Consider the following 25287-nt stretch of genomic DNA (forward strand, 5'->3'; position numbering starts at 1 on the left):
TATCAATTTCATCTTTCACCCTTTCAGAGTTGATAAAATAGGTATGAGTGGAAAACTAGGGACAATATAATCAAATTACCACCTCCCACAAAATTGCTGGCATTGAGCCAAAATTTGAAATCACTGTCTATCTATCTACATACATACTCATATGTATATATACATACATACACACATAACTACAGATAAGTCTACCTACATCACATATATGCATATACATACATACACCACACATATACATAAACACATACACACACAAATACATACACACATATACATGAATATATGTAAATCCACATGCATATATACATATCTTGCACACACATTCATACATACACATACATATACATATACACACATACACACACTCAGCCATATTACAATATTATCATTCTATCATATACTACAGTACTATATTACTTTTTTCTTGATACAATTAACATTAATCCATCACCCTCTGTAGTATGTTTGGCATGAGAACATTCCCAACAAAGTTGCTTGCAGACTGGTTTTACCCATATTCCATTTCTTGAACTGGAGATTTCTTGTAAGGTCACTTGATCACCTGCTGTCTGCCTATATTAACCCCACCATCACTGCCAACACCACTCCTATGCAGATGATAGCACCTTTTACTAAATAAGCATCACACACATGCAGTTTAGACACCTCATGCCATATATGCAGTACTTCTAGGACTTAAGAACATTCTCCACTTGGGATATAACAACTTTGCTACATACATTAGCACCAAAAAAATCAACCACTCTGGTGGATTTTTAAACAATGATAATTCAGTTGTTCAATCAAATAATTTAACCCTGAGTAGTCTTATGTAGAAAGCCTTTGATCATAGGTCTGTTCATTCAGTGTGGACCACTGCCAAGAAGAACAACAAAGTAGAGAAGGTCTCATTTCTTGCGAGAAAAGGATGTATACATAACCAGAAACATAGATGTTAGTGCTGGGACAAGTCACTGGATTTAATCCTTTAACATTTAAACAAAGCATATCAGACCCAAATACTCTACTTGTTTTATGTTCAAACAGGCGAGATCTGGTCTCTCACACCTACCCTACAATGTCATTCTAAAAGTAAACCATCACATCACTGAGCTCTCAAAGCTACAGGATAATGCATGATTAATTCAAAACAATGTGAATATATAAGCATTACATTTGACAGAGTAATCTGAATGCTAAAGGATTAAAAAAGAAGTAGGAAAGACTGTAGCTTGTGTCACCTGTCAAGGAATGATTCAAGATTAGTGATGATGAATGACAGGATATTTTTGATGAAGGAGAGTTTTTAAAAAAAAAGAAAGATGACAGTTCCTTGGCTGATACCACTGTTTAGTGAAGAGAACTGAGAGGATGTTGTTAATACTGATGAAGATGAGAAAAGGAAGGCGATAGTTAACAACTTAAATCTGTTCTCTCTTCTTTATTTATTAATCTTTCTCTCTCCTTTTCTTTTTAGTATGAAAGCAAACGTTTTTTTTCCCAGACCATATCCACCCTGACTTAAGTAGAGATTGTCATTCAGCTGTATGTCAGCTGATCCTCAACTGCACAGATTTATAATCAGAGGCATTCCAGCCATGACTACACCATTTTATTTGTATATCAAGATCTACATTACCCAAAGTAATTCTGTTATACTGAAGATGCTAGAGTGTGAATTGATTGCTATTATTTCTAGCAAATCATGCTACCTCCAGAAGATACATTGCTTTAAGGTAATAGTGGAAATACAGTTCTATATTTAAGAGATGAGAAATTATGCACATTATTTACATTAATTACATTTGATGGATATTTGTCCTCATCTTGTTTGTTGTTAACACGTTTCAGCTGGTATATCCTCCAATCTTCATCAAGTGTCTTGGAGAAATTTTGAACCTGGGTTCTCATTCCTAAGGTATTTTTTGATGTTATTATTATTATTATTATTATTATTATTATTATTATTATTCAGGTCACTGCTTGGAATCAAACTCAGAATCTTGGGGTTAGTAGCCCATGCTCTTAACCACTACGCCATATGCCCATGGGCATATGGCATAGTGGGCAGTGACCTGAATAATAGCATCATCATCATCATCATCATGAAAAATACCTTAGGAGTGCAAACCAAGGTTCGAAATTTCCCCAAGACACCTGATGGAGGCTGCAGGGTATATCAGCCGAAATGTGTTAACAACAAAGATGAGGACAAATATCCATCAAATGTAATTAATGTAAATAATGTATAGTTGAAATAGTCTCTGAACTTTTAGATTTGGCAGTGTTTAAAAAACAAGCCTTGGTGTGGAATTGGTGGGGGGGGGGGACAGATGAAATAGGATTTATCAACTTTAACAGCAGTGAGAAATGAAGGAGTAAAACTAGCAGAAATGTATGTAGGTAGGATTGATTTAGTTGTGCCAAAAGGGGAGGTTTATGTTGCACATAGTAGAAAAGGTGGGGAGGGGGTAGTGGCAGTGTTGGTGATGAGAGGTGGGGTGGCATTGGCAGTGGAGGAGATGGTTCTAGCAGCTGAAATTGGTGGAAATGTAAATGAATGCAAAATAAAAATGATATCCCACCCCCATCCTCAACCCAACAATATGAACACAGAAATATTAATTCTTAAAAGATGAAGAATAAAATAAAAATAAAACACTCTTAATTTTTGTTTTAAAATATATGTTGTTTTTTTAAAGGAAAACTAATAGAGAGGAATTATAATTTATTATAAAGAACAATTGTTGAACAGCTTCCGGTTATTTTGGTTACCTTTATAGACTTATGTACATGACATTTAACAAAGTTCTTAAGAGATTAAGGGTTATTACATGCCAAATGGTACAGGTCAAACATGAGTGACCCCAGGTTGGATTGATTGCCAAGGAGGATGGTGGTTTAGAACTGTTTAAGGCAGAGTAGCAGAAAGGGGAGAATATTTTAGCGCTTTATCTTCTTCATTGCCCCTGTCACTTTAATATAGGATGATGATGGCAAGAGCGCACACACACACACACACACACACACATGTATACACATGTCTGTGTATTCACACACAAAAACACAATATAGAAATATATATACATAAAATTACACAAACATATACATATATACAATCCCGTCAAACACAATAAATAAATATATAAAAACACAGCTGATGCTAGCTACTTAATAAGAACAAGTGACAAATGCCATGGCAACAAGCCAGTAAGCTATGAAAACTGAAACTAATAAAAGGCAAAATAAATCAATAAGTAAAATAAGAAATCCTTATTTTTACTACCAAAAACACTGTTTATTAAGTAATTAAAGACAATTAAACTATAAGGTTATATTTAATTATCCCTAGTCTACAATCTATTCAAATGGAATTAATAAAATGGATAAAAAAAAAAAACAAGAAAAGAAACAAGTATTTTATCCAGAGTGGTGTTTGTTTTAAACTGCTAGAGATTTATAGTAAAGGCCACTTTAAACTTAAATCATCATGAATTTCTGGAGCTTAGATGAGTGTTTACCTAAATTTGTAGTAGGCCTTAGTCTTTGGGACTAAGAACTCAATCCGGTTAAAGACCTATGCCAATATTGACTGTTTCCATACAAACACTTCTTGTACAACTTAAACTAGACAGGCTATATAAAATATACATTATTTTATCAATCCCTTTGATACCAACCTACTGAGACCACCTTTTGCTCTATGATGTAAGCTTCCTGCTTTAAAGTGTCTTTGTGTCTTGACATCCTGTGATGGTTGTAAGCAAATGTCACCGTCATACAAGCAGTGTTGTGAATTTCCAGTCTTCCATGAAAACATGTCCAGACAAAGGGAAATATTACCTTACTTGGGAACAAGTGAAGGTTGATGACAGGAAGAACATCCAGCTATAGGAAATATTCCTCAATAATTCCATTTGATGAATGCAAGTCGGGTAAAGAGGACATCAAAATGATGATAATGATGATGATGACAAAGATGATTTTATTTCTTTATTCTCTAACATTGTTCATACCAACAGAAAATTGACCTTATGTTCATCAAAAGAGAATTAATACCTAAAGACTTGTAACAACAAAAGGACTTAAAGGTGAAAGAGAAGTCAATGATAACAATTTTTTAAAATGAGAATGAAACTATAAAAAAAAGGAAAAAACAACAAAAGTGACTATTTATATCTCCTAAACCTTAATCTTAATTTAGCTTCCTATTATATGAGTAAAAAGTGAAAGGAAAGAAAGTTTTTAAACAGGATTATCTGAATACTAGAAACTTATACAAAAGTTGATAGGTTAAATAGCTGAGCTATAAACATATAAGAACATTGGTAAAAATTAATCTGAGGGATTATATCGGCTAAAGCACAAAATAGATTTGCATTAGAGATAAATAATCTTGAAGAATGAAATTTGCTAAATAATTCAAAGAATGAAATATTCTACTCCAAATGGTTCTGTGTTTAATCACAGGATCTGGAACATTTATTTAGGTGGGTGACTATATGATTCAACAACTCTGCATTCACATCCTATCAAAATTGATTTAGTCTTATACCTTTCTCAGGGATGATGAAACATACTTTTGTTATAATAGCTGAGACAATTAACTAAATTGATAAGGGACAAGAGTGACTTGATGTCTACCAAGAGAACAAAGTCAGATAACAAAGAGATCATCATTTCTCTCCTACACTTATCGAGTAGAAATATTCAAGTTCAGCCTCTTCAATCAATATCTGTAGACAATTTCTGAAGCCAACATAATTAGGTTGTGCATTATGAACTGAACAGAATATGACTATCCAGCTGACATCCTCATCAGTTTGGTACCATTCAGTGAGCATATCCTTCTATTGATTACATCTATCCTGCCCACATCTAGAAGTTATTTTAATCTAGACTAGTCTATATCATTAACTCTTTCTGATCGATCATTTTTCTCATAAAGCTATATTCATTCATTTTATATTTACTTTTCCATGAGTTGGATGAATATGTTATTTTAGACTTAGTTTTACAGCCAGACACCTTTCTTAGCACTAACCCTTATCTGATTACAAGCAAGAGATCATTTATATTACACAGCTTCAATGATACAAGATTCTCAAACAATTTGATGACAGAAAAAAACTGACAACAACACTGCCCATTGTATTTTTGTATAAAAGATTGCAAATGTAAGCACACACTCTCTCTTAAACACGCACACACGCATACACACACACACGTACACACAAATATTTATAATATGTGATGGTATTCTTTCAGTTTCCATTGACCAAAAGTTTCTGACAGCCCTGGACTATAGTAGATAACACTTGCCCAAAGGGCCATGCAGAGGGACTGAAACTAAAACCAAATGATTGAGAAGTGAATAATCAACGATTTATAGGGATTTTATAAAATAATTAAGTTCGGCATTATTAAACTGGTGTTTAGAACAACTTAACAAAGAGATTCATATAGAAAAGAATGAAAGGTTTCAATTTACATATGAATATATTAAAAGAAGAGGTTTCGCATCATAAAACCATATCTCACATATCCAAGTCAATACTGATGATCTTTATGTACACATATTTGGTAAAGACCTATAACTAGAAAGTTCTCTAATTTGAGCAAGATTACTCAAATTTGCATAAATTTGTATATAGTTGGATGAATACAAGAAATTTCATGCATAAGTGTATCTTAGGCAACATGTTTATACTATGGGTAGTAGATGTAGTTATGCCTGATTAAGTACAAAGTAACAGAAAAATATAACAAAATGATACAATATCAAAATAACATAACAAGTAACTGTAGATGTGTCGCTAATTTAAGTTTTACTACCTAACCATAAACATACTTGAGTTCACAACTCCTTGTCAGAAAAGTTAATATGTGTTCTCGTCAATACACTGGGTAAATGAAAGGATGCAAGAAACAGGTACAATCATCATCATCATCATCATCATCGTTTAACGTCCGCTTTCCATGCTAGCATGGGTTGGACGATTTGACTGAGGACTGGTGAAACCGGATGGCAACACCAGGCTCCAGTATCAGAAATGTTCAGAGATACTAAATATGTACTTCTACATATCCAACTCTTCTCTGCAGTTCAGAGTAGGGTTCTGCTTCTTAATAAGGTATAACTTCACAAGGGAAGTAAGACACCATTTACACTGGGAGTTGGACATGCAGAAACATGCGTATACCTGTACTGCCCATTTAGAAGTACATACTAAGTATGTACTTCAAGTGTCCAACTCCCCTCTGCAGATTAAGCTGCAATTCAGAAGTTTATAACATTGATGTCTTTAACTAAGACCTGAATGTTTATCATTTTGGGGGCAGGTTAATCAGTGTTGGAATACTGCACTAGGTGGTATTACTCTGTAAAAGTACTCTATTCTTAACATGTATCTCTTGTTCTAGTGATCCAATGTATGTGTTCCTGCACTGGTAGGATAATTAATAAATGTAGTTTAAACAATCACTCTCTGGTGATTCTTTCTCTGACCGGACTGAACAACGATCTATATGATAGATTTCTTGTGCTTGAGTTGTTGAGTAGTTTCATTGGTTATGAGAGGAGTCACTCTATTTTCTGGAGTGGATATTAGATGTTTATGATGACTAAACTTATCTCTAGTCATCCCAGATCATAGGCATTTTTCTGGATTTTAATTGTGCAGTAAAACCATAATATAGTGGAGTAGCATGCGAGGAAGCTTTTGCATGTGTAAGTTTCCATTGAAGCTCTTCCACCAATTGTTTCTAACCTGTTCACAGTGGTATTGCAACAGTAGGTATAAACATTGCTTTGTGAGAGGTGCAACTTTATCAAATGAGTTCCTTTGGTGGTAATATACATTAATCTTGATCTTTAGTAATTTAATGACAGATTTTCTCCTGACCTAAACTTTCTCAAAACTTAAATCAGTAATAGTTGACAATTATTAGTTACTTTCATATTATGTCATAATATTACCATCCTGTTGTCATTTTGCAGTAAATCAAAGGTAATGTAGTGTTGCAAACCACAATTTCCCATTTCCTTTCTCACATAAATCCAAAGAATTGTGTTAAGGTAAAAAAAAAAAAGAGATTAATATTTTATGATTAATAATCATAACTATTTCACTTCACCTGCATCATGAATACCTTTGAGAAAGGTATAAGCATCACAAAATCTTATTTACCTTCCTTAAAGATCTGCAGTTCCTTGATCTAGAATTGCATCCATGTTCCTCAAATTATGTTCTATCAGTTTGAAAAATAGAAAGACACATCATATAATTTAAATCTAGATATATTAAAAGACACGAAGGTCAAGGTTAGACTGCCTCTGATCCTATGTCAGCTTGATCAAAACAGACCTGGAGCTAAACAATAATGTACGTGGATAATGTAATCCTGGATACATTATGCCAAAACAAACCAAAAAAGGAACTGGTTTTGATGAAGAAATGGTTGAATGATGAAAAGGTGACAGAAAAAAGAAAACACTGAACATAACAAAGCTTTGAAGGTAACAAACCTCTACAATAGAAATAAGTGCACCCCAATACAAAATGCCCATGTGTGGAAACAGACAAACGAAGCACTGAAATCTCACTCAAACATACCCTAGACCACAACAAAATTCAACATAGAAAACTAAAAATATCACCAGTATATTTCTATAAAAGATTTTCACTCCAACATCAATCTTGTCTCAAATAATATTATGACTGCTACAAAAATAACCAATACATTAAAAGCCAAGAAAATCACAAACGAAATACAGAACCACAACCAAAGCAGTCTTTGTACACAAAGCAACCATAATATAAAAAAGCTAACTTCACTGCAGGACAATACTAACAAGTTAACAGAAAAAAGACCGTTTGGAGGAAAAAGCATTTCATTATGCACTGGTATCCATATTTCAAACTATAATGGAAGCCTTATAACATACATAAATGTCAAACATACATAAAATTCTGTATCTAATACATAGCTATCATAAATAACAAATACCAATAGTGCATGACAACACACTAGAGCACTGTCTACAATAAGTTCATTATTACTATAAATGCAAACATTCAGAATAATGGCCAACATCACAAAATACATTAACCCTCTCAGACCTGTGTTCCTGTGTCTGACTTTACTCTCCACCTGGGCTCCTAAGCAAAAAAAAAGAATAAATAGCTCAAGAGTAACTATTATAGGCAAACTAATGGACAAAATCAGCTGCATCTTCTTTTTCTATGTGTGTTGTTCATTACTGTTTTACCAAGAATCTGGCAGCGATGACATTTAACCTATTCCCACCATAGCAGGAATACAGTGTGACAGGATTAATACAAGAAATAATCACTCCACAACCAGCTTCAACAATATCTCAAACCCACCAGATTATACCAGTCCTGCCTATGCTTGCAAATGGAAGGTACCCACCCTCAGTCACACCCTACCATTAAAAAAACCGCAAGGTCATATTGGATAATGTCATCTTAGATATACTATGTTTGAAAGAAAGGTGGAATGGTCAAGGCTGGAACAACTTTGAGGATAGGTCTAGTTGATCAGGTCTGACCGAGGCTAAACAACAAGATACACAAATCAGCACTTCTGGTATCATCACAAGCTATGCACTGACTACCTACACAATGAAGGGAAAATACTCAGTGAAAAGATTATTTAGATATATTGTGAGGCACAATTTGTTGATATAGCAACTTCCAATCCTCAAAGTCTTTACCATTACATGTACAACTGACATTAAGTACCATGCACATAAACAACAATCCAGAATACAACTTCTTCATAAGGACACTAGCTTATGTAACTCAGTCCAGATAGAGAAAAATAAAATATAAAAAACAAAACAAATGAACATTAATAGCTTCATTAGCCTCACACACGAGGTTATAGACTTCCAATGATAAGTGCAGATGAGCAAGAAATCCCATGCTGTGTTTATGTTTATATTGCCTGCCTCCTCTGCAGCCCCTCTGAATTTAGATATACTGGCGTTCAAGCTGACACACCACTAATAGGTCTCCCACTAGCTTGATGTATCTGAAAGAACAGATCTATGAATTACACCAGGACATTCAATTGACTATGAAGATGACATAAGGTCTACTCAGTCAGATATGATCTGACCTAAACAACATCCAAAATTCAAGCCTACTTAAGAAAATAAAAATCAATATTCATTGATTCAAAATAGTAATTCACATTCATTAGATACAATTTACACAGAAGACAGTTTACTGAATCAATTTAAGATATTACTGGGACTTATTTTACTGATACTGCACATTTTGATTTGATCTTAGAAAAATGAAATCATAGAGTAGATTATGAAAGTTGGCATTCTACAAAGAATAGCATAATACCATTTTTTAAATGGTTTAGATTGATAAAGATCTTCATCTCGCTGACGTTAAAAGGTCACTTGATGGAAAGCACACATGTTACATACAGTTTATGGTCTCAAACAGGGAAGCTGATATCTTCCTTGGTATTTATACCCACTTTCATTTGTGTATACTTGTTTGGGAAATATGAGAATGGTAATGCTTCCGGAGATAACAAAGTGATGGACATGAGTTGACAATACACAATTAAATAGCAAGTGAATTTGCTTTGGCTAATAATTCATTCTTTTATAAGAATAGTGAGATTTCTTGAAAACAGGAAGCTAGTAAATGGATGTGGAGACTCTGCACACAGGCTGCCTGTAGAAATGTTTGAAAGAGTTTCATCCAAAACCATAAGCATTCAACTGGAACAAGTATTCTAAAATTACTGTCTTTTATTCTTTGACAGAGAAATGGCTCCTTGCTGAAAGTACTATTATTTGGATAACAGAATTTTTAGTGTATTGAAATAAATACCTTTATATTCTGAGTTCAAATTCCACTGAAGTCAACATTGCCTTTCATGTCTCTGGGGTCAATAAATTAAAATACTAGTCAAGTACTGGAGTTGCTGTAATCAATTCTTCTCTCCTAAATTTCAAACTTGTACCCATATCAGAAAGAATTATTAGGGTGATGGACTTGTAGAATGGTTTGAACACTGGAAAAGTTGTTTAGTGGCATGGCCTTTTAGGACTTTACATTCTGTGTTCAAATCCTGTTGAAGCTAACTTTGCCTTTCACCTCTCCAGGATCAATAAAATAAAGTCAAGTAGTAGGAAATATTGTACCAACTAAATTCCTTCCCTACAAAATTGCTGAGCTTGTACCTAAATTAGAAATAATCACTACCTCCTCCTCCAAAATTTCAGATCTTGTACTTATGGTAGAAATTATTATTATTTTTATCATTTAAGACATCGCACAGTATCCAATATTGTGAAACTGTTGATTGAAGATATTGTATCTACCAGAGGATTGCAGGATTTTGCAGAATCAAAGACTATCAGACAAATTACATTGCGATGCTTACTTATATATTTTTACATTCTGAGTTTGAATCCTGCTGAGGCTGACATTACCTTTCATTTTTCTGATATCAATAAAATAGAATACCCATTCAGTGCTAGGGTCAATATACTTGACTAAATCCCTTCCCCAAATTTGGGACCTTGTATCCATCTCATAAATCATAAATTGCTGGTAGAATCATTAGAGCATTGATAAAAAATCTTTGCAGTATTTGTTCCAACTCTTTACATTCTGAAATCAAGTCCTTCTGAGATTAACTTTGCATTTCATTCTTTTGGAGGTCAATAAAATAAAGTACCATTCAAGCACTGGGGTCAATAGTATTGACTAATCCCCCCCCACCACCACCACCTCGAAATTCTTGGCCTTGTACTTAAATCAGAAAGTTAATTATTATTATTATAAATTATGGCGATGTACTCGATCAGAGACCATGTGCTGAAATTAATACAATTTCAGCATGCAGAAACATGCAAAGACCATTAACTTCACTTAAATATTTACTGTATGTAATATGGTGTCAAAATTTTTGTCACTCACAACTGCAACTTGGTCACTGAAAATATGTGCTGCACATATTTGCCAGTGTAAAACTCACACTTTCAGATGATGAAAATTCTGATACTGTATTATACACAATAAATGTTTAAGTGAAGTTAATGGTCTTTGTGTGTTTCTGAATGGCTAACGTGTGTCCTCCATGCTGCAATCATGTTATTATAAATAATTTTGGTATAAAGTATCATTGCTACTATCAAAACAAACCACTGCCAATGATCAGAAAGAAAAACATCATTGGTTATATTTCCCATAATAACAGAAACAACACAGTGTCCCAGAGAACATATTGAGTGTCACAAGAGAATAATCTCACATTTCTATGGTTCTAGATAGGGATAACCTTATTTTAGCAATTCAGCCAACAGTAATTTAAGACACGAAACAAGTCTTCCATGACACAAATGTTAAGATCTAACATTAATAAACACAGTTAATGGGTATGTGAATGACTGAGATTGCATGCGCGTGTTAACGTATGTATGTTTGTATCTATCTATTATTATTTGTAGTAGTAGTAGAAGCAGCAGCAGCAGCAGCAGCAGCAGCAGCAGCAGTAGTAGTAGTAGTAGTAGTAGCATTGGGCTCACAATCATGAGTTAGTGAGTTCCGTTCCCAGACTGGGTTCTGTGTTGTGTTCTAGAGCAAGACACTTTACTTCATGTTGCTCTAGTTCACTCAACTGTAGAAATGAGTTGCAATACTGGTGCCAAGCCGTATCAGCCTTTGCCTTTCCCTTGGATAACATTGGTGGCATGAAGAGGGGAAGCTGGTGTGCATGGGTGACTGCTGGTCTTCCATAAATGACCTTGCCCGGACTGATACCGCGGAGGGTAACTTTCTAGGTGCAATCCCATGGTCATTCATGACCGAAGGGGTTCTTTTCATTCATTCATTCATTCATGCATGCATGCATACATACATGCATACATGCATACATACATATGGAGCATGGCCAGTGCAAGGCAAAGTGGACCATAGTTCAAATAAAGATTCAATACACAAGTTGCATAGAGTGAGTGGATATGCTTATGAGTAAACAAAAGGCTCTACAGAAGACTCATGTTACTCTTTTACTTGTTTCAGCCATTTGACTGCGGCCATGCTGGAGCAGCGCCTTTAGTCGAGCATATCGACCCAGGGACTTATTCTTTGTAAGCCTAGTACTTATTCTATCGGTCTATTTTGCCAAAGCGCTAAGTTACGGGGACATAAACACACCAGCATCGGTTGTCAAACAATGCTAGGGGGACAAACACAGACACACAAACACACACACACATATATATATATATATATATATATTTATATATATATATATATATATATATATATATATATATATATATATATATATATATATATACATATATATGACGGGCTTCTTTCAGTTTCCGTCTACTAAATCCACTCATAAGGCTTTGGTCGGCCCGAGGCTATAGAAGACACTTGCCCAAGATGCCACGCAGTAGGACTGAACCCGGAACCATGTGGTTGGTAAGCAAGCTACTTACCACACATCCACTCCTGTGCCTATGTTATTTGTTATTGTAGAAAATAACAAAACCTTTACTGTTGGTGAGGCTCTATATATTTAATAGAATAAAATTTATTGATTATTTTGTGTTGATTGGAACTTTATGCATTAATGCCAGAGAATCCAACACAGGGCATTATAGCTTCTGATTGAAGTAATTATGCATTTATAAATGTACCGATGTTAACTCTCAGTTGATTTCATCACAATAAGAAATGGGCGTAGCAATATGAAGCAATAGCTCTCAACTAGACCACTTTCCCATGGAAACAAGCTTCAAAACTGCAGAAAGATAACAACATATATCAAAGTTCAAATAGCATGTAAACAATTCCAAAAATAGATGTAAAACCAAAACATATAAGAAAGGAAGGGAAAAAGTAATAAAATTATGAAAAAGTAATAAAATTATGAAAAAGGTTTTATAACATTTTCACAGAAATTTAAGATACGTGTTGAAAATTTTTATCAAGATATCAGATTGTATTACAGTTATATCGCATGTATATATCTTGAAAGAGTTAGTATTTACTGTAAATATATCCCATGTAAAGAAACACTGTTTCCTTTTCCTTTGTTTCTTTTGTTCTTAGTCTCTGTCACTTCCTCTCTTTGATTTTGATCACACACACACACACACACATACATACACAAAAAAAGAATCAAACTGCTGACATTTTCGTATGTAACCATCTTGATTTGTGAAAATATCTTGGACATACTCTTTACTTGTTTCAGTCATTTGACTGTGGCCATGCTGGAGCACCGCCTTTAGTCGAGCAAATTGACCCCAGGACTTATTCTTTGTAAGCCTAGTACTTATTCTATCGGTCTCTTTTTGCCAAACCGCTAGGTCACGGGGATGTAAACACACCAGCATCGGTTGTCAAGCAATGCTAGGGGGACAAACACACACACACACACACATATATATATATATACATATATATACGATGGGCTTCTTTCAGTTTCTGTCTACCAAATCCACTCACAAGGCTTTGGTTGGCCCAAGGCTATAGTAGAAAACACTTGCCCAAGGTGCCACGCAGTGGGACTGAACCCGGAACCATGTGGTTGGTAAGCAAGCTACTTACGACACAGACACTCCTGCGCCTAAGGATAAAAACAGAAAATCTTGTTAAAATCCTTACTTACTGAACAAGCTGATAAGGCAAAACTTGAAGTCACATTAACTCAAAATAATTAATGTGTGTGTATGTGTATATATACACCCTTAAAAAGAAATGTAATACAATCTGATATCTCAATAAATATTTCCAACTTTCAACATCATCATCATCATCATCGTTTAACGTCCGTTTTCCATGCTAGCATGGGTTGGACGATTTGACTGAGGACTGGTGAAACCGGATGGCAACACCAGGCTCCAATCTAATTTGGCAGAGTTTCCACAGTTGGATGCTCTTCCTAACGCCAACCACTCAGAGAGTGTAGTGGGTGCTTTTACGTGTCACCCGCACGAAAACGGCCATGCTCGAAATGGTGTCTTTTATGTGCCACCCGCACAAGAGCCAGTCCAGGGGCACTGGCAACAATCTTGCTCGAAAACCCTACAAGGCCAGTCAGGCGGTACTGGCAACGGTCACGCTCAGGATGGTACATCTTATGTGCCACCCGCACAAGAGCCAGTCCAGGGGCCCTGGCAACGATCTCACTTGGCTTGCTGGGTCTTCTCACGCACAGCACATTTCCAAAGGTCTCGGTCAGTAGTCATCGCCTCGGTGAGGCCCAATGTTCGAAGGTCTTGCCTCACCACCTCAGCCCAGGTCTTCCTGGGCCTACCTCTTCCACGGGTTCCCTCAACTGTTTGGGAGTGGCACTTTTTCACGCAGCTATCCTCATTCATTCTCACCACATGTCCAAACCAGCGCAAACGTCTCTCTTGCACACCACTACTGATGCTTCTTATGTTCAGCTTTTCTCTCAAGATACTTACACTCTGAGGGGTATGCACATTTACATTACACATCCAGCGGAGCATACTGGCTTCATTCCTTGCGAGCTTATGCATGTCCTCAGCAGTCACAGCCCATGTTTCACTGCCATGTAGCATGGCTGTTCGTACACATGCGTCATACAGTCTGCCTTTTACTCTGAGTGAGAGTCCCTTTGTTGCCAGCAGAGGTGGGAACATAAACACAGCAACATCGATTGTCAAGCAATGGTGGGGGTACAAACACACCTCAAACCTTGCTCTATATATACATACATATGCACATCTATACACATGTGTATGTACGTATATGTGTATATATATACATATATATATCTTACTTGTTTCAGCTGCCTGAATGTGGCCATGCTGGAGTATTGCCTTTTAGTTGAAGAAATCAACCACTGGACTTACTCTTTGCAAGCTTGGTGCTCATTCTACCAATATCTTCTGCCGAATCGCTAAGTTATGGGGGAGAGGAGAGAGAAAACAACACACATATATATATATATATATATATATATATATAGGACAGACTTCTGCATACATCTTAAATCTTAGTGAAAATGTTATAATGACCTATTTCATAACTATTTTATACTTTTGCCTTCCTTTTCTTGCTTTTAGTTTTACATTTAGTTTTGGAAGATTTAACATATTTTTGAATTTTAAATCCATCATTGTTTTTCTATTGTATTGTAACATGTTTCCATAGGAAAAGTAATCTAGTTCAGAATAGTTGCTTCATACAGCTTCACACCATTCTTAGTGCAAACAAATCAACTGAGAATTAACAATAAAGGTGGTATTGGAGCACCGCCTTTATTGTTTACATGCTTTTTGGATTTTGACATATGTTGTTATTTTTCTGCAGTTTTGACTGAAACAAGTAAAAGAATAAATGGTACATTTATAAATGCATAATTACTTCAACCAGGAGTAATAATGATGGGTGTTTCATTCTCTGGCTTTTTTGTGTAATATTTTCTTAAGTCTCAATCAGCATTAGAATACATTATTATGATCTAATAAGTGAGCTTCTAGATGATCATCCAAATTATAAGGGTTGATATCAAAATGAGAATCTCCCATAAAATGTGTTGTATAATGAAACTGTATACCCCTCCCGGTAAAAAGTGGTAGGAATCAACCATTATAAAAAGACCAGTAGCTGGTCGTCAAGAGAGGGTTGAGAGTTGATCGTTTTAGTCAGTGTCTTGTGGAGCTATCAGCAATAGTATGACAGAAGAAGTTAGTGTATTACTATTCTAGTACAAAGAAATACAATGGCATCTGATGACTAGTGACTGTTGTGGCTACTAGTGTAAAACAGCAATTACAGTACATCAGCAGTCACATATTACACCAGTGGGAGGAACCCACTTCACAACAGTGACGATGATGAAAAACAAATTGATGCAGACTGAAAAAAAAAAGACATTCACACAGAGAGTTTAAACTAATTCACATGGAAAATTAAATAACTCGACAAAAAGAAACAAAAATCTTGTGCAAACTTACGAAAATCATAAAATATGAAAGACTTGTTAGCTGGGGTAGTTGAGTTGCAAAAATAGCAACAACTCAAGGAACAATGAGAACAACAAGAATTGCAGCAGCAAATGTTACAACTAATGAAGTTGATGACCAAACTGGATATTATATTTTCGTCTGACCATGTAGCAAATTTCATAAGCAAATTCAAATATGACACCAAAGGAGTAACATTCGAGGCTTACTTTCAAAGATTTGAACAAATTTTTGAAAACATGTCTAGTTTTAAGAAAACTAGCAACAGTAGAGCATGAGAAGCACAGTAACTTCATACTGCCAAAAAAAGCATCCAACATAAATTTCACCAACACAGTTGACGTTTTGTGCAAAATGTTTAGTGAAGTGAGCTCACTGTTTAATACTAGATGGAAATGTTTAAACATAGAAAAGATCAAAGATGAAGACTTCACTACTTACACAGGCAGCATCAGTAAAGAATGTGAGAGATTAAGGATGAATATGCTTACTCCAGATTCTTTCAAGTGTTTGCACAAGGATTGACAGATAAAAGAGATGCAGAAATCTGAACAAAAAGTCTAGCAAAACTGGAAACGGACCAGGATTTGACACAGACATGGAAGAAATTCAACAGAAAGAGTGTTTTCACATAAGACCAGGGCAAAAAAGTTGGAAGACAAATAAAGTGTTGCAGGAAAAACAGAAAAAGTATTGGGATGTAAATCCATCTATGACATGTGGTGGGATGCACCTGAAAAAAAGATTGTCCATATAAAAAAGCAAAGTGTTTTCACTGCGTGTTTAAGGACATGTAAAATTGCTCTGCAAAACTAGAATGATAGGAAAATAGAACAAACATGAAAAAATAAATAGTTTGTCAGCAGGAAAAATTGTGACTACAACCAACAGAAAATTTGTGAATGTGAGAATTGAAACCTCAGAATGCAATTAGATATGGGAAGTGACACACACAATCATAAATGAGAAAATATGGGAACAAATGGGTAAACCAAAATTATGTAGTCCAAACAAAATAGCGTATGGTGTTATGGGAAGAAAATTATATTTCGCAGGTGAACACGTTTGTAATATAATGTTCAATGGTCAAACCAAAAAAGTGAATGTTTATGTGTTGAAAAAAATCCATGAATTTATTTGGCATTAAATATATGGAGAGATTCAATTTATAGGATACACCCATAAGCGTTTTGTGCAATAACGTAAACAGAGCAGTCAAACGATTGAACAAGGTCAATGAACTGAGACAAAAAATGAAAGAAACTTTCCCAAAAGTCTTTTCGGAAGGTTTAGACTGTTGCACAAAAACAAAAGCAAGGACTGCCATCAAAGAAAATTCAACACCTACTTTCAGGCCCAAACGGAACGTGCCATTTGTGACGGTAAACCAGGTCAATAAAGAACTAGAAAGGTTGGAAAGCCTGAATATAATTGAAAAGATTGACCATGCAGACTGGGCAGCACTAGTGGTCTATGTAAAAAACAAAATAAGCTAAGAATGTGCACAGACTTCTCAATATGTGCACAGACTTCTGTGGTCCTACCCAATATTAAAATGAATTTGCTTGAAATTTTAAGGTGTTTCCATTATTCTGTCCAACCCCTGTATATATATATATATATATATATATATATATATATAAATAAAAGATAAATAGGTAGATAGATACACATAAATTATGTATTTTACACACACACACACATACAGCTGATAGAAATTAAATGCCTCACAACTCAAGTTTCATACCACCACCACAAACTTAAGCTGAGATTACAGTGAGACACAAAACTTGAGCTACAAGGTAACTATTCAATTTCAATTAATTCTAAAGTTTACAACATACAACGAGCACTTCTCTCCCAATTGTCCATCAAAATTCCACATTTGTACATACACAACGCTTGCACACACATATGACTGGCTTCTTTTAGTATTTGTTTACCAAATCTACTCACAAGGCCTTGATCAGCCCAGGGCTATAGTAGAAGTATTGGTGCATGATGACATGCAGAAGGACCAGACCCAAAACCACGTGATCAAGAAGCAAACTTCTTAAACGCACACTGTGTCTTTTGCTACATGCCTCTGTGTGTATCTGTTTGTCTGCATATATATGTATGTATATGTGTAGATAGATAGATAGATAGATAGATAGATAGATAGATGTGGGCACTAGAAATAGTACACAGTTAAAATATACATCAATAATGCAAATACATCATTGAAAGGCAATTTACTGCAGTATTCATCCAGAGATAACAACTCTGTGTTTGAAAATACAATATATATTTCAGATGGAGATGAAAATTGCAGCAGCAGTGGTTAATGAGAAAGCTAGATGCATTTCTGTCTAGTTGGGCCTCACCAAAGCCATGTATTCACAACCAACCATATGCCTGGGAGAAACAAGAAGAGAATTTTCATCTCTAATATATAGGAAACAGTGAATAAAACAATCACTGATATTACAAAAAGCCACCTAGCAGAGTAAAAATCTGTTATATGCAATAGAAGTAGTATCTAATTGAAATAGCCATGTATGTATCATACTTAATGTGTATACATCATTTGAAGGCAATTTACTGTGGCATTCATTCAGAGATAACATCTGTAATGGATGAGAGGTACTCAAAATCCCTTCCAACAGTGACTAACAAGAATGCCAGATATATTTTGATCCAGCTGGGTCTTATGAATGGCATGTACTCACAGCCAGCCACATACCTAGATTAGATTTGTCACATCCGATATAGAGGAAATAGCAATTATCTCTGGATGAATATTGCATATATATCAATGATGTATTTACTAAATACGATTACTTATGATATATAGATGACTACACACACACATATAGATGCATCTCTTTCTCTCTTTATACGCATGTGTACACACACACACACACATATATATATATATATATATATATACTTTATTTAAAAGCAGCAGAAATATAACAAAAAAACCGTTACTCTGATTTTCATGTTCCCGTTCATCTGATGAACGGGAACGTGAAACTCAGAGTAACGTTTTTTTTGTTATATTTCTGCTGCTTTTAAATAAAGCATATTACTCTACCTCTGGTATTTGAGTACTCTTTTTTCCACCTTGTTGCACATTTCATGTGCTTACTCTGGTATATATATATATATATATATATATATATATATGAGGGGATGGTGAAAAGGGCATCATGAAAGATCTGGCTGGAACCCCAACCCTCTGAGTTCTTTACAGGACTTGGAAAAACTGAAGGACCACTACAGTCTCAGAGTGTGAATCCAAGAAGGGAATATGTTGAATAAAATCATAATTAACTAATTCTCTATTTTTTAATCCAAAGCCAGGAACTTTCCAGCCCCCACTTCATGTGTGTATGTATATATATATATATATAATACAAATGATATATAAGCATATGCATGTATACATACATACATCTACATGTGTATATAGATGTATATTTGGGTACAGGACGTTAGAAAAATGAACTACAGACAACAGAACAAACACATAGGAAAACAAACAAGCCACTTATGGAATTATTCCTTCATCAGCTACCTCTATTCTAAACTAGGCATTTATATATATATATATATATATATATATATATATATATATATATACACACACACACATATGTATGCCTGTCTATACACACATAAATACACACATGCACATATATATTATATAAACTCACACAAATGCATATGCAGTTAGTAAGAACAAAGAGTTTTAAAAGAGAAAATGACCCAAATAGAACAGAAGAACAGAGATAGTATATATCCCCAAGGAGCCTATGTAATGCAGTAACTTGCAACTCTTCAAAAGAAGCTATTCAGAACCTGGCTTTCTAAGATAGTACCTAAATGTAATGACTTTGTTGCAGTTCTCTTTTCTTTCCTTTCTTTTCTTGCTTTCTTTTTTCTTTTTTTTACTTAAACTGTTTTAAAGAATTCAAGCCCTAATGATTCATATGTTCTATTCTGGGTAGCTCACACCTAACAATCTAAAACTATATTTGGTCAACTGTAAGAGAAAAAGATTTCCATGCCTGCAGAATTAACCAAAATATTTTCAAAGCTGGTAGAAGACTACAAAGTTAAAGCAGAAAGAAAAGAAGGGGGAAAACATAAAACACAAAACATTAAAAAAATAATAATAAATAAAACAAATCTCAGAAAACAAACAAAAATACTTTAAAATATGAAGTTATTTTGAACTAGTATCAAAGGAAATTCTCAGCTAAAAAGTAAATAATGGTCCTGGAATTTTAATTAGTAGTATTATTTTGAGGTATTTTCTTTTGATTAAAAAAGTGTTGAAGATAAAAACATAAGAATAAACCCTGTAGGAAAAATAATGCATGCGCACACACAAGTTAAAGCTGTAAATTATTTGAAAGAAAGATTGAAAAAATCCACAAAGGAATCCATAGAAATATATGATAATGTATTTTGTTGAAGTTTTACTTGGAAAGATATATATATATATATATATAACCTGGTGTAGTACTCAATATATATATATATATATATATATATATATATATATATATATATATATATATATATATATATATATACGAAGCATTAGTTGAGTACAGAGTGGTAATATGAAAATGAGAAGACAAAGGAATAAACGATTATCTTATGAACTTCATTAGCTTACAATAGTTTCTGTGATATGATGCAGTGGACTCATAGTTCAGTGCCTGAGTAACATTTTATAGTTTTGTGCATAAATGTGATTTTTTTCCCAAATAAATTGCACTTCATATTCAAGGCTCCAATGAAACTATAAGGTGTTCTCATTTTGAACTGTTTCCATCATAAACTAACATTATGGACACAGACATAGCTATGTGATTGAGAAGTTCATTTTGTAACCATGTGGTTTGGATCTCACGGCATGGGCAATTGTTTCTAACATAGCCACAGATCTGAGATTTGTGAGTGAAAGTGAGTACATAGAAATTGTAATTCATTTTGGGGTGCATAGATACATACTGCATAAGTTATGGTTTCATTCTCCCTTTCTTACCTCTAACCATAGAGGCCTAGAAAAGTAGTTATGGATGTTGTTCTTCCTCTGATCAAACTATAGTACAGAACATGCATGGACAACCTTTTATGAGAAGTGGGTCACATGAGACATAGCTTATCATCAGGTGGGCTGAACAATTGAAAAAATTTGAAGTAACTTTTCATTTGACACACCAATCTGAAAGACCTGCAGGCTGCAAGTTGCCCACAACTGGTAAAGAAATTAAATAAACATGGTACCTGAATAGAAGAATGAAGACTGAAAACAAAACAAAATACTCACTTCAGCTGAACCTTGAAATGATTCCGTTGCTTTATTGATGGGAAAGTCAGATAAGATCCTTTGAAGAAGCGGCGAGTAGTCAATTCACAGAATTTGTTATGATAATCCATACCAGAGCATCCTTTACAATAGAAGCCACCAACTTCAAGAGGTTCACATACAGAAGGGGGTTTACATATATTCTTTGGACAATTCTTTCCAAAATTTTGAAACAGATCCATTTCACAATTTTTGCCTGGAATAATAATTATAACAAAGCATAAGACCAGAGTGTAAGAATATACACATAGCAATGTAAATTATTCCTATAATAAAAATATTTATAGATGTGTGTGTGTGTGTGTGTGTGTGCACGCACACACAAGCATAAATGCTTGTGTCTATTACAGGCATGTTATATTTGTATGTCTATATGTATGTATGTGTGTCGATGGATGGATGGATAGATAGAAAGATGTAGATATAGATATAATGCATGGACAATGAACAAAAAAAATGTATATAATATGTATATATATATATATATATATATATAAACTCTGCATGTGTGTGTGTGTGTGTGAGGACAGCTGTGTGAAGAAGTGTCACATTCTAATGGTGCTGGGAACCTGTGGAAGAGGTAGACCCAGGAGGCCTCATGGAAGTAATGACAAGCAACTGAGACGTTTAGTGATATGCTGTGCTTGAGAAGACCTGTCAAACCAAGTGAGATTGTAGTTATGACCGATGCCAGTATTGCATAACTGGCCCATTAAAAGCACCTTTGAAACTATTCACAGAGGCTATCTTAGTACCAAACAGTTTATAGAAGAAAAAAAATGGAGAAAGCAAAACAAAACAGACTGATGAAGAGAGTATAAAAATTATACCTTAATAATTTCTATAGATGATTTGATATACTGAAGTAATTTCATTTATTAATATATTCTGTAAAGGAATTATAGGGCTTTTATTTTTTACCAAGTGATAACATTTATTCAATAAATCAACTATGATCAGGTAGGATTAAATAAAACAGACAAGGTAGATTTTTCTTCTTGTATATTTATAAACCTTTTAATGCCAAACAAATTTATATTGCTTGTACTAAAGTATTAGTTTTAAGTTAAAATCTCATGATAACATGAATGGTACATAATATGGGATTTCAGTTGGGTAACATCAGTGTAACATATAGTAATATACAAAGTTACAGATATTTTACTACACACCTCTAAAATCTTGGTTATAATCAAAAATTAATGAAACACTCAGTCAGTCTACTTATTAGAGATATAGTCAGAAAAGGATTATGTCATGTACAATCTACAGTGTATATAGCAACAAATTAGAATAAGTTTGCTTTGGGTTTTGCTCACAGTTGCTAGTTTAGATTGTCACAATTCTAGTAGCTAACTTGACATGACATCTCACCATCACCACTACCACTACCATCAACACCACTAGTTTCTTGATCCACCTGTCTTTTAAAGGAAATGTCTGGCTGGTTTTACTTCTCAATCAAATACAACTACAGCCTATTGTTTACATTTGATTCCAATGGTACAGACATGTCTGAGAATGTCAACTTTTATGGTAATCTATGATATACACTTTCAGCTAAGGAACTAAATGTAAGAGTAAGGTATAGGGTTGTATGCCAGAGCAAGAGAGTAAGAGTTTTGTGTGTGTGTATAACACCTTCTCTATCTCTCTTTCCCTCTCTCTCTCTCTCTTTCCTTCTCTATCTCTCTCTCTTCCCCCCTCTCTCTCTCTCTCTCTCTCTCTCTCTCTCTCTCTATATATATATATATATATATATATATATATATATGCATATATAAATACAAAATACAAATACTATTCTTCTCATACACACATACATATTTTATATTTACATTAGATCCTAAGGTAAAATTTCTATTGACTCACACCGAGATGTACATGAAATTTATTGATATAACATCTTTGTTTTCAATAGTTTATTCATCATCATCATCATCATCATCATCATTTAAGGTCCGCATTCCATGCTGGCATGGGTTGGACGGTTTGACTGATGGCTGATGCCAGATGGCTGCACCAGGCTCCAATCTGATCTGGCAGAGTTTCTATAGCTGGATGCCCTTCCTAATGCCAACCACTCTGGGAGTGTAGTGGGTGCTTTTACGTGCTACCGGCACGAGGGCCAGTTGGGTGGTACTGGCAACGGCCATGCTCAAAAGGTGTTTCTATGTGTCACCTGCACAGGAACCAGTCCAGCGGCACTAGCAACATCCTCACTTGAATGTTGTTTTCCACGTACCACCGGCACAAGTGCCAGTAAGGCGACGCTGGTAATGATCACGTTCAAACGGTGCTTTTTACGTGCCACCAGCACAGGGGCCAGTCAGCGGCCCTGTCAACGATCACGCTCGGATGGTGCTCTTAGTGCTCCACTAGCATGGATACCAGTCATGCGGTGCTGTCATTGAATTTGATTTCGATTTCACTTGCCTCAACAGGTCTTCACAAGCAGAGTTTAGTGTCCGATGAAAGAAAGGTATGCCTAAGTGGGCTGGTTACACCACTGGCATAGGCCACAAGTTATGGTCTCACTTAGCTTGCCGGGTCTTTATTATTATTATTATTATTATTATTATTATTATTATTATTATTATTATTATTATTATTATCATCATTATTATTCCTCATCATTAAGCTACAACTTCATCTATTCCATAAGCAACTACAGTTTCACTCCAGTCACACCACAGTACCATATATCAGTATACTCTTAAACCATTCTTTCAGCTTTAAATCACAGTTAATCTTGGTTTTTACTTTCTCTGATAATTTAGATCATTGTGCTAAATCCCACTTTACACACATAAACATACATATACACAAACACACTCTCTCTCTCTCCCTCTCATTCTCTTTCTCTCCACATACAGACATATACTTACCTATATAAATTAAGTGCATATTGCACAATCATTTAAATGAGAAATTACCATCTTTAAAGTAAAACACATGAATTAGAGAAAAATGATGGTTTGTTGGCAAAAATAAGTTCAACAACACTCACAAATTGGAAATTTTTTTTTTTTTTTTTTTTCTGTGAGAATAGAATTCCATTAGAATTCTCTATCTATTGCACAAGAACATATTGCATTAAAATGATAAATCTATTAACTTCAACTATCAGTTAAAATTGTAAATGATTTTATCTTCTAGTTTTATACCATATAACACAATTGTGAAGTTAACAGCTTTTGACAAACTTACTCTCCCCCCCATTTTTACACTCTCCCCATGGGGGGAAACTCAGCGATAAAAATCCTTAGTTATATAGAGGGGGGCAAAAGAGAGAGAGTGGGAAGAGTGAGAGGAGAGTGAGAGAGATGAGAGAGGGAGGGAATGAGATAGAGATAGATATACATATATATAAACATATACACACATACAGTGTATCCCCCCTGCTTATTTGCAGTTTGGCATTCATGGTCCCAGTTATTTGCAGGACGAATATTTGTTTGCGGAAACCACCACATATTCGTAGAATCATAAATATTGTCCGCAATTTTTTATGACTTCTTTCATGACAATCCCTCTCCCTCTCTTATTATTATTATTGTTATCATCATCACCATCATCATCATCATCATCATCATCATCATCATCATCATATAGATTACTGTATCTCACTAGATACAAACTAAACTTTTAAAACCATGATTATTTTTAATGTCTGCTCAATTTCCCATTGGTGGTATGCACAAGGAAGATATTTTGTACGTTTTTGGGGGAAAAACTTCATCCAGTAGCTATCTCAAGTGTTTTGTTGAGTGTTGTGTTTTTTGCAACATGTTATTAAAGCCCTAAGATGCCACCCAAACACCCTACACCGTCTAAGGCTTCTGGCAGTGAAACTAAGCACCAAAAAAAGATTATGATGTTCCATAAGAAGGCACAA

General features: G+C 34.7%; 1 protein-coding gene across 6 annotated transcripts in view; it reads right to left on the bottom strand.

Moving 5' to 3' along the window:
- LOC106877480 (protocadherin-like wing polarity protein stan) overlaps positions 1–25287 on the bottom strand; it is a 309480-nt gene that overhangs the window by 125348 nt on the left and 158845 nt on the right. For all 6 annotated transcript variants that reach the window (XM_014926393.3, XM_089359659.1, XM_014926392.3 and 3 more), the window contains exon 5: positions 21351–21585. In XM_014926393.3, coding sequence (XP_014781879.1) covers positions 21351–21585 — 235 coding nt within the window. The remainder of the gene's footprint in view (positions 1–21350; positions 21586–25287) is intronic.

Source organism: Octopus bimaculoides, chromosome 11, assembly GCF_046866305.1.
Source record: "Octopus bimaculoides isolate indiv1 chromosome 11, ASM4686630v1, whole genome shotgun sequence".
Lineage (NCBI taxonomy): Eukaryota > Metazoa > Mollusca > Cephalopoda > Octopoda > Octopodidae > Octopus > Octopus bimaculoides.